Source organism: Bison bison, unplaced genomic scaffold, assembly GCF_000754665.1.
Source record: "Bison bison bison isolate TAMUID 2011002044 unplaced genomic scaffold, Bison_UMD1.0 scf7180017864473, whole genome shotgun sequence".
NCBI classification, from domain to species: domain Eukaryota; kingdom Metazoa; phylum Chordata; class Mammalia; order Artiodactyla; family Bovidae; genus Bison; species Bison bison.
This window is the reverse complement of record NW_011495034.1, coordinates 3835298-3853484: the sequence shown is the minus strand read 5'-3', so window position 1 is coordinate 3853484 and position 18187 is coordinate 3835298. Positions and strand designations below refer to the sequence as shown.

Sequence of the window (18187 nt, the reverse complement as noted above, 5' to 3'; positions counted from 1 at the left end):
CCCCACCCCACCCAAAATAACCCATTCTGTGACTTGCATTTCCTTTCCAAATATTTTTATAGGGAAGCAGAATTAAGGTTGAGTTTCTACAAGGTAAGTCCATCATATTTTCAGTTATTACTACTACAAAAAATAGAAATATAATTATATATATATACACAAAATATAACTACTTTTACAAAAAATAGAAATATAATTCAATATCATCATGTTGTATTACAAAAGGGCCTAGAAATATATAGGTCAGAATTCATTAGATTATATATATATATAATACATATAATGTACACTTAGAAACCCGATCAAAACAATGGAAGGAAATGAACTAGTTAGTCATGAAGAAAGAAGAGAGAAATTGGGCTTCCCATGATAATGTTAACGTTAGGAGAGAAAGTCCACGTGTAAAAGAGTATTTGAAGAATGAATATAATTCTTTAAATTTTCCTGCATTAATCAGATGCATATTAGGGCACCAATTCTATTTTTCCTAAAACATTTTGAAAGTTTGAAAAGAAAAAAAGAAAGGGTACAAGTTAACTTAAGTTTAATTTAACATATGGAAAATGTCTGATAAGAAAAAAAGTCACGTATAATCTAGCAGAGTCTCTTAATTTTAAAGGTTTGAGTTTCTGAAGGACTCTTTTAATTGGCTAAATCCCCTTTTAGGCTTACTGAAAATTAAATTGGAAAGCAGGCTTTCTGTCTTGAATTGGTATTTTTAAATCCACCAGAAAAATAGAACTTTTCCATCTGTGGTGGGAGAGGACCTATAAATAAATATGTGCATATATATTTATATATATACACAAACACACACACACATTTGTTGCACATGTGTCTACCCTCCTGACTCTTTCCCCACCCTAACATGTACAGTGAAAAAGGAAGCACAACGAAAAACTGTAAAGTGAGATATGGTAAAATATTACTGTGAGTGAGTGAGTGTTAGTCGTCCAGTCATGTCCAACTCTTTGCAACCCCCCAGACTGTAGCCCGTCAGGCTCCCCTGTCCATGAGATTCTCTAGGCAAGAATACTGGAGTGGGTTGCCATTTCCTTCTCCAGGGGATCTTCCCAATGCAGTGACCAAACTCAGGTCTCAAATCTTGCTTAGTTATCAGACTGATATTTCTAGATGAGTAAACACTCAACTGCTAAAAACTTAAAGAAATTAAATTGTGTGTATTCCATTCAAGTATATGTAACCACTGTTGATGAAATAATTACAAGGTGCTATCTTGTTGGTTATGAAAATGAATGTGAAAAGTATCTCTAATCAAAAACAGATCTTTGCACCAACAGTGAGAGGAGAAGAACTAAAACAGCTTGCATTATCTACTAAAGGTGAAATATGCCCCATATGATCTTATTTGCATGAATGAAGAAAATTTATTTCTTACACATATTAATATAGTAAAGGCTACATGGGATTTTCTATGTTTTCCAAGCTAGTTAAGAAGTCAAGAGTTTAGCATCAAGTCTATAACAAAAAAGAAAAGTGAAAATATTTGAGGATGTAGTGAAGGTACATTAAAAAATTAGCCTTACGTAAGTAATCAATAAATTTCTGAAAACAGTAAATTATGACTACAAAAGAGTGTGACATCTTTACTAAAAATGTGGAGTAGCACATGCTAAATGAGACACTTGGTAGTTGTTTTTCCCCCTGTGATGTAATTCCAGATTAGAGTTACATTTTTTCCCCCATAGAGCAGTAAAAAGCTTCAAAGGAAGGAAAGAGTGGGATGTGGTAGAATGAGAATTAGACAGCACAGTCAGCTGGTACATAAAATGATGAAAGAGACTAGAATAATATCAACATCTTGTATAATCAATCACTGCAAATGTGTCACCAAGTATGAGGCCATCTCCAACTGTCAATACGACCGTGTAGATAATCCGGGTAAGGGAGGAAGTACAGCATAGTCAAACACGCCTATCAACACTTCTTTTTTTGTCTCTGAAGAACAAAATTCTGAGACGAGACAAGTTCTTGGAGCAAATGGAAATTTATCCAAATGAAAATCAAATGATAAATGCCAAGAGAATATTCTTTCTTTGGATTTATTTCAGTTCTTTAATTTAACCAGCTGGAATGAATTTTCAAGTAGCATTCTGTTCAGCCTTTTGAAATGGAGGACTTTCCTGTTAATTGGAAAGTTATATTTCATCAAAGATGAAGACAGTGCTCTTGGCTTAGAGATTCTCTTTAAAAAAAAGCATTTGGTGGATATTTACCATAAAAAGATTTCAGAACCTGTATTTCAAGTATGAAAAACTGAACTGTGAGCCTACACACCTAGCTGGAGAAAAAGAAGAAAATTCAAATACCAGTGTTATCCTAAGCTCTACACAAAAATGCACTATTGCTCTGTTCTCTCTCGAGAGGAATATGCAAGGATGTAAAACAGTTTAAAATATCAAGTGTTAATTTTCAGAATCAAATGTTGATATAACTGAGGTTTCTGATCTTCTAAGGTAAATGAATTGGGTAAGTCAACATATTGAAGCATTTTTAATTGTTACTTTAACATGTTTTATGGGGACTGGGGTAACATGATTGTCAACTCAGAAAGATTTAAAGCAAGAAAATGAATATTCACTAGGAAAAAACATTTTTAAGGCTCAGATTTTCAAAGCGCTCTACACTTTGAGCATATTTTCAACTTATTGTTGACTAGTAACATTAAAATTGTTACATTTAAAATTTCAATGGACACAAATTAGGAAAACTAATTTATCACAAAAGTGAAAAAAATTTAATTAAGTATAATGAAATATTAAAGAATTAATTGTTTATATTTCTTAAAGGAATCACTCAAAATATGGTCTGAATGATAACTATGTGTTCTGCTCTAAAATAATTTTGCAAGAAATCCTATCTGTAATACTATCTTACATACTTTAAGTTTGGCAATATGCATATGGTAGGAGTTTTCTAAGAGGCTATTCTACTGGGCATTTTTTTCATATTTAAATGGCTGCAATTGATTTTTTTAAGGATGATATGAAAAAAAACTGATGAAAACATTCCATAGACTCACATATATTCTCTACCTTGCTATATGAGGTGGTAGCCTGTTTAGCAGCCACCATGAGTTGAGGGTGGCCCCTGAGGAAGGAAGCAACGTAGAGAATGAGCGCTGCAACCAAGAGAAACACATCACTTCATCCCTGATATAGTCATTAATACTTTGAGAAGACGGATCTCAACTGAAAATTTCAGAGAGGATGCTTGACAATGCTACAAGGCAAGCTTCAACAGTTTTTGAAATAGTGGTACTAGCCACTGCTGCTGCTGCTAAGTCGCTTCAGTCGTGTCCAACTCTGTGCAACCCCATAGACGGCAGCTCACCAGGCTCCCCCGTCCCTGGGATTCTCCAGGCAAGAACACTGGAGTGGGTTGCCATTGCCTTCTCCAATGCATGAAAGTGAAAAGTGAAAGTGAAGTCGCTCAGTCGTGTCTGACTCTTAGCGACCCCATGGACTGCAGCCTACCAGGCTCCTCCGTCCATGGGATTTTCCAGGCAAGAGTACTGGAGTGACATCACTATCTAAATTTCTGAAGATAAGCAATATACACATATCCTCATAAATTCACAAACAGTATGTTAAACAATCCAAAAATCATATCCAGAGTCAATTTTTTCTAAGGAGAGCCATAATAGTAATTTTACAAACTAGTCGTGAATTTCATGGTAGAAGTAATGAACCAAATTTAATTGATTTAAAGCTGAAATTTACCAACACTTTCTTTGGCAGCAAATGAAAATCAGAATGTTTATGTGCTTATCCAATAGATAAAATTGTATAAGACCCAAGATCTAGTTCTAAACACACTATGCAAACATGCTTAGATCAAGAAACTTTCGACACATAAATTGTACATGAATTAGTTTCCAAGAATTTTGTAATCTAACATGATGTGCTGGGTAGAATTTCAAAGTCAAGTTAAGAAATTTTGCACTAAAAAAAAAAAAGTACACTGAAATTACTAATTTCAAATGAACTTCCAAACAAAAGTAGTTGATTCAAAAGAAATCAGCCCACATAAAAGAATATTAAATTTAAAATAGCTATATAATATAAATTGTAATGCCCTGTTATATTTTTTAAATATTGTAAAATAAAATACAGGAAACACTTTACTTTTATAATGGGTAAATTGTGCATATTGCAAATAGTAACACATTTAAAGGTTCTTTTTTCTCCTTGTACTTTTTAACTATTTTTATTTTTTTAATTTAAATTTATTTATTTTAATTAGAGGCTAATTACTTTACAATATTGTATTGGTTTTGCCATATATCAACATGAATCTGCCACGGGTGTACATGTGTTCCCAATCCTGAATCCCCCTCCCACTTCCCTCCCCATACCATCCCTCTGGGTCATCCCAGTGCACCAGCCCCAAGCATCCTGTATCCTGCATTGAACCTGGACTGGCGATTCGTTTCTTATATGATATTATACATGTTTCAATGCCATTCTCCCAAATCATCTCCCTCCTCTCTCCCACAGAGTCCAAAAGACTGTTCTATACATCTGTGTCTCTTTTGCTGTCTCACATACAGGGTTATCACTACCATCTTTCTAAATTCCATATATATGCGTTAGTATACTGTATTGGTGTTTTTCTTTCTGCCTTATTTCACTCTGTATAATTGGCTCCAGTTTCATCCACCTCATTAGAACTGCTTCAAATGTATTCTTTTTAATGGCTGAGTAATACTCCATTGTGTATATGTACCACAGCTTTCTTATCCATTCATCTGCTGATGGACATCTAGGTTGCTTCCATGTCCTGGCCATTATAAACAGTGCTTCGATGAACACTGGGGTTTAATACTGATGACTTATAACAAGAAGGCATCATAGTACGCATTATTCAACATCTTTAACTGTCCCTTTTGGACTCTAAGTTAATGCCCCTTTTGAGTGGAAAAAGTCTACAGGGTAGTGTTCTGGGCAACAGAAGCACTGTGATAGACTGGAGTTACCTTGGGAGAAAGGCTTATGAAAAGTTCAGTTGGGACATGGAGCCAGAATTCAAAATTTCAGATCCAAATCTTCAGTGAGTAATGAAACTACTTAAACAACTGAAGGAGAGAAAAAAATCCATAAAGACCTGTTGACAACAATCAGTGAGAAACATATTTGCTTTGGCAAAAGCAAGTTCATTATGCTAAGATATTATGAAAACATAGATTCTAAAAAGTTGTTAATATTACTGTTTATGATGTCTGCCATAAAATGAAGTTATTGATAATAGAACTGCCTTCAAACCTCAGTGGGATTTTGAAATTTGAATTCATACAGTTTTTCTTCCCCTTTATTTGATATTAAATGTTAGCTAACTATAAAAATCTCTGATAAATTCTATTAGAATGTTAAAAGTATAATAGTAGTAGTTTTAAAGGTCAAATGAAGTTTATAAGTTACCTATGAATGATGAAATATATAAATGATTTCCAAATTACATGTATACAATACGTCACCTCTATATGATTCTGCTGCTGCTGCTGCTGCTGCTAAGTCGCTTCAGTCGTGTCCGACTCTGTGCGACCCCATAGACGGCAGCCCACCAGGCTCCCCCGTCCCTGGGATTCTCCAGGCAAGAACACTGGAGTGGGTTGCCATTGCCTTCTCCAATGCATGAAAGTGAAAAGTGAAAGTGAAGTCGCTCAGTCGTGTCTGACTCTTAGAGACCCCATGGACTGCAGCCTTCCAGGCTCCTCTGTCCATGGGATTTTCCAGGCAAGAGTACTGGAGTGGGGTGCCATTGCAGAGGTGTGGAAATAATGAAAATTACTTGTAGCAATAAAACAGAAGCCCGTAACGCATGGTGTAAATGAACGGTGCTGACACGAAATATCTACTGCAAAGTACTCTTAGGTTCTGAAGAGCAGCTGGGTGATCAGGAAACTGGAATTTCAAGAGGTCAAAGGAGGTATGTTCTCATCTTTGCAAAACCTCTATGTCTTCTTGTGTTAGTTCACACCTGGACACTGTATTTTCTTTTTTGTTTTTTTGTCCTCATCAGTTTCAGTGTAAATAAGACAAGAATACAAGGATGTCATGTCACATTGTGCTCTGTCAAAATAGAATGTGAAGGCAGAGAAGCGCAGTAGTTTTCCTCATCTGAAAAGATGTTTTCCTCATCTCTCCATGGAGGTGATAACAGAACTTATAGACACAGTACTTACTCTTAGAAGTATGGCTGGCACTTGGACGTGTTCATTAAATTTTAGTCATCTATCCTTACTCTTACTATTTCTAAAAATTGTTATTGTTTTTGTTTAGTCATTAAGTGGTGTTCAACTCTTTGAGACACTATGGACTGCAGAATGCCAGGCTTCCCTGTCCTTCACTATCTCCCAGAGTTTGCAGTTTTCATGTCCATTGAGTCACTGATGCCATCCAACCATCTCATCCTCTGTTGCCCCCTTCTCCTCCTGTCCTCAGTCTTTCCCAGGATCAGGGTCTTTTAGAAAAAGCAAGGGATTTGCAGAAAAACATCTGTTTCATTGACTACGCTAAAATCTTTGACTGTGTTGATCACAACAAACAGTGGAAAATTCTTCAAGACATGGGAATACCAAACCACCTTACCTACCTCCTGTGAAACCTATATGCAGGTTAAGAAGCAACAGTTAAAACCAGGGATGGAACAACAGACTGGTTCAAAATTGGGAAAGGAGTACATCAAGGCTGTATATCGTCACTCTGCTTATTTAACTTATATGCAGAGTGTATTATGTGAAATGCTGACTGGATGAATCATAAGCTGGAACCAAGATTGCCAGGAGAAATATCAACAACCTCAGACATGTAGATGATACCACTCTAACACAGGAAGTGAAGAGGAACTAAAGAGCCCCTTGATGAAGGTGAAAAAGGAGAGTGAAAAAGGTGGCTTAAAACTCAGCATTCAAAAAACTAAGATCATGGCACCTGTCCCATCACTTCATGGCAAATAGATAGGCAAAAAGTAGAAAGAGTGGCAGATTGTATTTCTAAAAATAGACAGCATAAGTCATCTTCATCTTGATTATTAAAACAGGATTACTAATTGGGAGTTTAAGGAGCAAAGAGAGGAGAGACATAATTAATCCAGCAGAGGAAAAGATTACAAGAATAGGGAAGATTTTTCTGAAGGTGTGACACGTAAGCACATAAGTCTGAGTTAGATCCAGGGACACTAGAGAATGCATTCTAGGGAAAGGCATCAGTGGGATTTGTAACCATTGTGGGTTATGGTGAGTGATGTGCAGGGGTGACTAGGAAGAGCAGGATGAGGACTTCAAAGTTGATGACTACTTAAGCAGGGGCCAGGTCACCAAGGATAAGCGCCCTGGGTGCCATGGTAGGAAGCTTGGGTTTATCTTCTTTAACCTCTGAAAATTTATACTGAGTACATTATAGTCAGGACAGTCTTATTTCAGAATCCCCAAAAGAATGGGGCATAAATAGATTTGTTATTGTTGTTTAGTCTGTAAGTCATGTCTAACTCTTTCTGAACCCATGAACTGCAGTACACCAGGCTCTTCTGCCCTCCTCTATCTCGGAGTTTGCTCAAATTCATGTCCATTGAGTTACTGATGCTGTCTATCTCATCCTCTGCCACCCCCTTCTCCTTTTGCCTTCAATCTTTCCCAGCATCAGGATCTTTTCCAGTGAGTCAGCTCTTCACATCAGGTAGCCAAAGGATTGGAACTTCAGCTTCATCATCAGTCCTTCCAATGAATTTTCAGGACTGACCTCCTTTAGGATGGACTGGTTTGATCTCCTTGCAGTCCAAAGGACTCTCAAATCTTCTTTAGCACCACAGTTCAAAAGCATCAGTTTTTGGCACTCAGCTTTATGGTCCAAGTCTCACATCTGTACATGACTACTGCAAAAACCATAGCTTTGGCAGACAGACCTTTGTTGGCAAAGTGATGTCTCTGCTTTTTAAGATGCTATCTAGGTTCGTCTTAGATTCCCTTCCAAGGAGCAAATGTCTTTCAATTTCATGACTGCAGTCACTGTCTGCAGTGACTTTTGGAGCCCAGGAAAAAAATATGTCACTGCTTCCACTTTTTCCCTTCTATTTACCACAAAATGATGGATGCCATCATCTTAGTTTTTTTAATGTTGAGTTCCAAGCCATTTTTTTCACTCTCCTCTTTCACTCTCATCAAGAGGCTCTTTAGTTTCTCTTCATTTTCTTCCATTAACAATGGATGAACACTTCTTATATTAACCCTTTTCAATTGGTAGCCAAAATGCTGTTTTAGTCTTAATATCTTTGCAAAAGTGGGCTCAAGATAATTTCTCAAATTACAGCATTTAGCAGAGCATGTAATGATACATCAAATTATTTTCCTGCAAATAATTACTCAGAAGCATCTTGGAAGTTAAACGGAAATACAGTTGAACTAATTCATGTATTAAACAATGGTTTACCCTTATACAACTTCAGAGGGTTAATCCATATATAATTTATAGTCACCCTCCATATCTGTGGTTCCCCTACATCTGGGGATTTAACCAACCAGAAGCTGTAGTACTGTAGTATTATTGTTGAAAAATATCCATGTATAAGTCAATCTGTGCAGTTCAAACCTGTGTTGTTCAAGGATCAACTATACAGAGTAGATAAAACAGGTAGCTTAAATTTCCATTTGGAGACATTGTCTGCCTATTTTAAGTATCCATTATACCATATTTGCACTGTATTTGAAATAAATTCCTAGGTTAAAATAATAGAAAGGAAATAAGTATTTCTGTTCTGTTAAACAACAAAAACCCAAAAGGTTTTAATGCATTTCTCAAGTCAGTTCTACTTGGTAAAAATATAGCTGAGAAGGAATTTAGCCTTGCTGACTTTCAGCTCTGTTCTACAACACTAGGTCAAGCTGTCCTGTGTTTATATAGCCCATAATTCAAAGACCTTTAAATATGTATTTACACAATAGATCATATTTGCTGAAGTCATACTGTAGCAATTTGCCCTCCTTTGCGAAATTTCTTCAGTGATGTCTTCACAAAAAAGGAAAAAAATTGGAATTTTCATCCTCTAAACATAAAATTCAGGTCCAATTCTATCCAAAAATCATCAGATTAACTCCTTTTTCACGTCATTTGTGCTCTTTTGAAAGTATTAAGTCTTGGCTTCTCAAATGAATTTCCTGCCGTACCCAATAAAGAGAACTACCTAGCAATGAATTTTGTACTTTTGATGTGATACTCATTTAACTGGTTTGATCGTAGATTCTGTGATATTTAGTCCTCAGTTCATAGAGTGTGGGATACACTTTTAGCGTTCTGAGAAAACTTAGTCTTGGAAGTTGAGCTACTTAAAGCTCAATAGCTCCCCTTAGTGGTGCCTTGCAAGAAATTCACCAAGAAGCCGCTTTTATAAAGATCTATACACAGATATATCTAAATACCCTGAAAATTGTGAACTGATATTCCTAATTTGAGTAATTCTCAATAAACAAATTCTATTTGTGATTCTAACGAGAACGATTCTTTTATTCATAACCCTATTACATTTAAAAAGATAATTGAGCATTTTTTATGGTTTTTATTTTTACTTGGAACTTAAAATATGTAATACACAATTTAGGAAATATTATTCAAGAGCATTTATTTTGTTCTTTTTTAATATATTTGTTTTTCAGTTCATACTTCTGTTTGAACATATTTTAAAAAGACAATCTGCAAGTAATTTTTTATTTTGTATATAGGTGCCTGTTCCAAATGTACCTAATTAGAAAACTTGACTTAAAAATTAATAGTACAGTAAGTAAAAAAAAATATACCAGATATCCATGGGAAAGTATAAGAAATTAAATGATCAGTGCTGTGATATGAAATAAACTTTTTGAAAGCACATGTTTGAGACAATTGGACTTCTATTGATCTCTAGTTATGGTTCTTAAATGTAGCTGCACAGAAGAATAAACTGGGAATGAACATGTTGTTAACTCCTGGGCACATCATAAAACTGCTGACTCATAATCTCCAGGAGTGGCACTAGGAATCTATTTTTCAAAGTCATCTGTGCTTGGAAACCCAGTTTGCAGACGGCCCTAGGAGATCTTTACATAAGTGACAATATGGTATTTTATTCATGGGCTTCCCTGGTGTCTCAGATGGTAAAGAATCTGCCTGTATGTCCATCAGCAGATGAATGGATAAGAAAGCTGTGGTACATATACACAATGGAGTATTACTCAGCCATTAAAAAGAATACATTTGAATCAGTTCTAATGAGGTGGATGAAACTGGAGCCGATTATACAGAGTGAAGTAAGGCAGAAAGAAAAACACCAATACAGTATACTAACGCATATATATGGAATTTAGAAAGATGGTAACTATAACCCTGTATGCGAGACAGCAAAAGAGACACAAATGTATAGAACAGTCTTTTGGACTCTGTGGGAGAGGGAGAGGGTGGGATGATTTGGGAGAATGGCATTGAAACATGTATAATATCATATAAGAAATGAATCGCCAGTCCAGGTTCGATGCAGGATACAGGATGCTTGGGGCTGGTGCACTGGGATGACCCAGAGGGATGGTACGGGGAGGGAGGTAGGAGGGGGGTTCAGGATTGGGAACACATGTACACCCGTGGTAGAGTCATGTTGATGTATGGCAAAGCCAATAGAATATTGTAAAGTAAAAAAAAAAAAAAAATTTTTAATAAAATAAAAATTACATGCAATTATTGGGTTGGCCAAAAAGTTCATTTGGGTTTTTCTACAACATCGTACAGAAAAAGCCGAATGAGCTTTGTGGCCAACCTGATAATTAAACTAAATACACCAATAATAAATACTTAAAAAAAAAAGAATCCGCCTGCAATGAGGGAGACTTGGGGTTTGATCCCTGGGTTGGGTAGATCTCCTGGAGGAGGGCTTGGAAACCCACTCCAGTATTGTATTCATAGAAAATAACTTCAGAATCTCAAAAATGTCAATCCCCTACTCAATTATGATTTGCAACAAATATTGAATAATATGTGGCTATATGATCTTCACAGAGATTTAGGCTAAATTTTAGCTACTCTTTTAAAAGTCAAGGCTCAAAAATAAATACCAGTCATCACCATACTCACTTTATGGGTTCTTATTACTTTTAGAAGTGTTTCTGAAATAGAAAATAGCCTTTTCTAAACTAGAAATTTCTGCTTTGCTCTCAGATTCTGACACTTGCCCTTTTCCAGTTTTCAGTACCACTGGTCCTCAGAACAAATTCCCAAAATGGCAATCAAGTCCTGTCTGTCATTCCAGCTTCTCTGGGTAATATACTATATATAGACTCTGATCAAACCAAGGAAGTCTACTTCAGTTCCCCAGATTCACCATGGCCTTGCATGCCTTCATGCCATTGACATATTGTTCACTGCCTGCTGTGCCCTTTTTCCCTCATCAGCCTGGCAGACTCTCATTAATTCTTTAAAGCTCAGCTTAAACATCACCCCATCCAGGGAGTCTTTTTTGATCTCCATTGGCAGAGTTCAATGCTTTCCTTGCTCTGCAACCAGTAGATCTTGTGCATGCTACTATTTTTGCATTAGTGTGCGACTTTATTTATTGTATCTGTCTCCATATCTCACTTGTATCTCCAGGTTTTAACACATTCCTTGGCAGGGATAGAGGCTTAATTCCTGTTTGTGTAATGAGTTAATAACATTAGCCTTCATCTCTCCCATGATTAATATGTACCATGGACTATGCTAAGTGCTTTACAAGCATCCTTAAAAAGTTTAGCAAGTGGTAATGATTATCCCCATTTTAAATATCAGACAATTAATCCCAAGAGATACCAACTTGTCAAAAGTCACACAACTAGCTGGTTGCGTCTAGAATTTGAACACCATGTTTTTCTGAGTAATGTAATATTTAATGTTCTTAAACGTTACACTTCTATGCAAGGACTAATTTCTTTTTGATGGTTTCTATCCAAACACTGCCCTCATAGCTGGGACATAGAAGCATGATGAACATTCTTTTAATCATTGGAGCACTCTACAACCCAATTCTGGTGCTCGTGTGTGCATGCACACACATAATCAGTGAGTGACAAAGCACAAGTGTATATGTAAGACTGTGATAACTGGAATGCATAGTTTGCAAAATCACCAAAAAATGTATAAAATAACTCCTGCCCACATCAATGAAAAGTCAGCAGAATAGAAAAAGAAATTCCCTTTAATGAAAACGACAGAGGTTCCCAAATTGCATGTGATTTTTAATGGACTAGAGACACTCTTCTGCATTTTTATTTCTTGGACAAGAGGAAAATATATTACTTATGCAAAAGGATAGTTAGCATTTCCAACCACTAACACATGGCCTGTAAAAAATAATAATCTCATTTTTCTATTGTGCAATAGCCCCCTGTTAGGCAACAGCAACGTACAACGTGCTAGTTTCCTGTTCCTTTAGTAGAGCCTCCCCTTTCACTCACCGCCCAGACTAAATAGTTATTCCTTGGATAATAAAACTCTAATACTGAGTTTCAAGCTACTTCCAAGAATGTTTCTGCCTGTATTAAGAAAGAATCATATCAGTTTGCTAATAAGCAGAAATGCACTGTAAGTTGAATATGTTGTCACATGTAGCTAGCAAGCATATAAATCAATCCATGACCAAGAAAGAAACAATATATTTTTTATGGTTGGGATCACAGCTGTAAAATGTTGGACCATCATCAAGAGAACAATGTCAAACACTGAACTTTTGGATGATTTCCATGAAAATAACATTGTGTTTAGGGTCAGTAGTTTTTATGGAACTTTGGAATGATTTTCACTGACAATATTTTTAGAGATGAACTTAAACACCTCCAAAATGCTCTTCAAATGGAAATATTATGTAATCTAACCTTTTCAGCCATGTTCTTTGGAAAATCAACCACATACCACAAAAACCAGCATCTCTCTCTTTCAGTTTGTACAGATTTATGAAAATTATAGTACACATGCAAGACAATAAATTAGCTTTTCAGTTTTCTCTTAGTTACTAAGTTCATATCAGCACTGAAAATGTGTAAAGCACCATGAAAAATAAGAAAAAAACACCCTGAATTTCTTCTATAGAAATCTTATCAATCCAGCAATAGTCTTTTAAGTGAAAAGAGTAGTGGAATTCATGAATCTGTATACGACTAGTCAGCCCTAGATGTCATACTCAACTCTAATATTTTTTGTTCTCTACATATCCCAAATAATTTGCCTGATATTTGATTTACGTGGTCTGAATTCTTATTTTTGTTTACTCTTCTTTTAAAGTCCAAAATTTGGAGATTTTTATGTTGAGCCCAACAAGGTAAGTTTTCACAATGTAACTGGAAGACTTTATAAATATAGTCTCAGACAAAGCTAGTTGTGGCATAAAATCGAAGGAGACGGTGTTGGCTGAGCATACATATGCAGTATTAATAATGTTGGTTCCTAGAATTCCATAACCAGAGCTCAAGAAAAGGAAAGCCAAACCACTGAATTCAATATTTGCAGCCTATTTCAGGACGTGAAAATATTTTGGTTCTCCCATGCAAATAATTTCTCGAAAATACTTTTGTTCAAAATGACTTTTTGTAGACTGAAACTAATTTCAGATTCTACATGACTCAGTATGTGGGGATACACCCAATCAGAATTTCTTCCACACCCAGGTGTACTTGGTTCTTAGTTTTCACTTACTGTATTGATTTGAATCAGTAATTTCTCACTGGGATATGTGTGTTAATGGAGATTGCTAAACCATGCCCTCAAAATTACTTTACAATGTAGGTTGTATGTGTAAAATGTTAACATAATAATAAAATATAGCTGATATACTAATTTGAAATTTTAAAACAATTCATCTAATTTGGTGCCAGACTCGCTACTTTGATCAAATTGTGTGCTAAGTCATTTCAATCGTGTCTGACTCTTTGTGACCCTGTGGACCGTAGCCTGACAGGCTTCTCTGTCCATGGGATTCTCCAGGCAAGAATACTGGAGTGGGTTGCCAGGCCATCCTCAGGGGATCTTTCTGACCTAGGGATCAAACCTGCTTCTTTTATGTCTCCTGCATTGGCAGGTGGGTTCTTTACCACTAGCACCACCTAGGAAGCCCATTGATCAAATTACTCTCTCCTAAAACTGCCAACAGTTACCCAAGGCCAATAGAATGAAATTCATTTCTTCGTCCTGGTCCCAGTCTTTCTCTCACTATGCTTCCTACATCAAGACCTTTAAAGTTGTATTGATTCCACTTTTTAAAATGTTTCACACTGCATATCTGAATAAATCTGTGCTTCAAACCCTGTTCAAGGTCAAGATTCTCATGGAATCCAGTATATTTCAATAAACAACTACTCATTTGGTTGAGAGAGATAAAGTTCCTGCCCTCGTGGCTAATACCATAGGGTTATTGATAAGTCATAGTCACAGGTACCCCTGCATATAGAGAATTTTCAATAAAAATTATCTTCAACATATAAATATTTGTATTAAAATATAATTATCCTCAACCTTATTTGCATATTTGTTATGCAGATTAATTCTCTTCTAGTAGATGGCATGCAGATGTATCAGTTCAGTTCAGTTCAGTCACTCAGTCGTGTCCGACTCTTTGCCACCCTATGCACTGCAGCACACCAGGCTTCCCTGTTCTTCACCAACTCACAGAGCTTGCTCAAACTCATGTCCATCGAGTCGGTGATGCCATCCAACCATCTCACCCTCTGTCGTCCCCTTCTCCTCCCGCCTTCAATCTCTCCCAGCGTCAGGATCTTTTCCAATGAGTCACTTCTTCCCATCAGGTGGCCAAAGTATTGGAGCTTCAGCTTCAGCATCAGTCCTTCCAGTGAATATTCAGGACTGATTTCCTTTTAATGGACTGGTTGGATCTCCTTGCAGTCCAAGGAACTCTCAAGAGTCTTGTCCAACACCACAGTTCAAAAGCATCAATTCTTTAGTTCTCAGCTTTCTTTATAGTCCGACTCTCACAACCATACATGACTACTAGAAAAACCATAGCTTTGACTAGATGGACCTTTGTCAGCAAAGTAATGTCTCTGCTTTTTAATATGCTGCCTAGGTTGGTCATAACTTTTCTTCCAAGAAGCAAGTGTCTTTTAATTTCGTGGCTGCACTCATCATCTGCAGTCATTTTGGAGCCCCCAAAAATAAAGTCTCTCTCTGTTTCCATTGTTTCCCCATCTATCAGCCATGAAGTGATGGGACTAGATGTCATCATCTTAGTTTTTTGAATTTTGAGTTTTAAGCCATCTTTTTCACTCTCCTCTTTAACTTTCACCAAGAGGCTCTTTAGTCCTTCACTTTCTGCCCATAAGGGTGGTGTCATCTGCATATCTGAGGTTATTGATATTTCTCCCAGCAAGCTTGACTCCAGCTTGTGCTTCATCCAGCCCAGCATTTCTCATGATATACTCTACATATAAATAAACAGGGTGACAATATACAGCTTTGACGCACTCCTTTCCTGATTTGGAACCAGTCTGTTGTTCCATGTCTGGTTTTAACTGTTGCTTCTTGACCTGCATACAGATTTCTCAGGAGGCAGGTCAGGTGGTCTGGTGTTCCCATCTCTTGAAGAATTTTCCATGGTTTGTTGTGATCCACACAGTCAAAGGCTTTGGCATAGTCAATAAAGCAAAAGTAGATGTTTTTCCTGGAACTTTCTTGCTTTTTCAATGATCCAACGGATGCTGGCAATTTGATCTCTGCCCTGTCTAAATCCAGCTTGAACATCTGGAAGTTCATGGTTCACGTACTGTTGAAGCGTGGCTTGGAGAATTTTGGGCATTACTTTGCTAGCGTGTGAGATGAGTGCAACTGTGCAGTAGTTTTAACCTTCTTTGACATTGCCTTTCTTTGGGACAGAATGCAAATAGGTAACTGCTACTTGGAAAATTTTGAAAACAAAATAGAACCTTTTGTAGGAGCCAGATAACATATACACATTAGTAAGTTTCTTGAAAGAAAGTATTAATTTCTCAGTCTTGTCTGACTCTTTGCAACCCCGCCATGCTCTTCTATGCATGGAATTCTCCAGGCAAGAATACTGGAATGGGTTGCCATTCCCTTCTCCAGGGGATCTTCCTTACCTAGGGATCGAACCTGGGTCTTCTGCATTGCGTGCAGATTCTTTCACATCTGAGCCACCAGAAATCTATTCGAAAATTTATATTAATTATCCATCAATAGCTATCATGTAAAATTATACTCATACCAAATTTACAGCAATAGAACCTTCTGGAATTCAGAACTATCAAATATTAATTACTTCATCATATGTTGCATGTGTTTCATGTTTGCATTGCTTAAAATATAGCACAACAGCCTTCATAAAACTAATTGAATGAATGATTTAAATAGTAGATAATTTCATATCTATGGGCATGGTATGCAACCTAAGAGAAATTCAACTTGCCTTTAAAAACTTTGAAAAATGAAATTGAACAGGACTGAATGCTTTTTAAAAGGTGTCTCCTTTCATTTCAGGAAGAAAAGGAAGGGAGAGAAAAAGAAAAAAACCTAATAAAGAAGAAAGTAAAGATGCAATACCTGATAACAAAGGTCTGGAGCCCAGCAGGGAAACTCCAGAGCAACGAGAAAACAAACAGCAGCAGAAGAAACGAAAGGTCCAAGATAAACAACAGAAATCGGTATCCGTCAGCACTGTGCACTAGAAGGTCCCATGAGATTGTCGTAAACTCGTGATGCTGCTATCTCCACCAGATGCCCAGGACAGGTGCTCTAGCCATTAGGACCACAAATGGACAACATGTCAGTTACTGCTCAGTCTAAACAACATTCCAGATAGTTGCTATATTCTTCATACAAGCATAGTTAACAACAAAGAGCCAAAAGTCCAAAGAAGGGATGCTTTTGAATGGTTATCTTACGTGCTTCTGTGCATTTTTAAGAGACAAGAAATTTTGTACATAATCATCAATAGGCTAGAAGCTGTAACAACATAATGATGACAGCTGGAGAAGCAACATCTTCTCCCTATAAAATCATGTTTTCAAGCTATTGTTTAAAGAAGCAAATGATAGTTCTGCGAACTCAAAGATGCTGTGTCCCTTCAGAAGAAACCAGAGATCAGAGGAGAGAAACACCTTTCAAAGGACAGTGTTGTTTTGTCCAGGAAATCTAGGGAGTGCTCAGATATTAGGGCCTGGCGTTTGGAATCATAGGAATTATCACCACGGAAACAATTGTTTGAAGCTTAGTTCTCTTGCCCTCATTTGTCCTTCTGCAAGAAGCATGAGAGTGCACATATTTTCAGAATTAATATACTGTATGGGATTGGAGGAAGGCAAAATGTGGAAGAAACCATAGAGCTGGAGATGATTTTTGTTCTTTACAAAACTGGGAAGGGTTGCGATTACCTGGAACAGGTCTCCAGTCTATGTCCGCACTGTGTGGTTCAGCCTCTGCTACCCCTTGGGTTATATGTCTGTAAACGTGTACCTGTAACTTACTTCCAAAAACAAAATCATACTTATTAGAAGTAAATTCTGATTTCATAGAAAACAAAAACTAGAGCAAGGAAAATATAACATGTTTGCAAAGTCGTGTGTTTTCTTTCTCTCTCAACTGGGAGGGGGAAAAACAATCTTATTACCTGCTTAATTGTCCACATGAAACTAAAAGGGATACTACTTTCTAACAAAGTGTATCTAATAGGGGGGAAAGCCACCACAATAAATATATTTGTTGATAGTTTTTAAAGTTTTGTTCATTTTATTGTTTGTTTTATTAAAAAGTTGTTACTCTTAGATATTCCTGAAATAGGAAAGTGGATTGTGGATGGAATTCAGAACATATTACATTTCTCAGTGTTTGCTTTTGGAGTCCAGCCTTATCTGAGCTGATGGAAATTTACTTATAACGTATTAGAAGATATTTATCCCATTTTCCTTTTTGTGATTAAAAAATTCTAGTTATAGCTACAGGGGCCTCCCTAAATGATTTCATTACTACCCCTTCTCTGCTTCGAAATTTGTATCTTTTCTTGTATATCGGTTCCTCCGGCATCTTGAACATTTGGCCTTTTCTTCTGCATGTTTTTTCAGTCTCTGGATCTCTTCGGGGAACTGAATCACCCTATCTGGAGGCTTCACCAGTATTTCAGAGAGGCCACAGCCAGCCTGGGGCAAGAGGAGACAGGG

General features: G+C 36.8%; 1 protein-coding gene across 1 annotated transcript in view; it reads left to right on the top strand.

Moving 5' to 3' along the window:
• The window catches only part of RSPO3 (R-spondin 3), a 94423-nt gene extending 76680 nt beyond the window's left edge, over positions 1-17743 (top strand). The window contains exon 5 of the mRNA XM_010861752.1: positions 16512-17743. Within this exon, the coding sequence (XP_010860054.1) occupies positions 16512-16699 (188 nt within the window). The 3' untranslated portion in view covers positions 16700-17743. The remainder of the gene's footprint in view (positions 1-16511) is intronic.
• Positions 17744-18187: the final 444 nt, after the last annotated feature.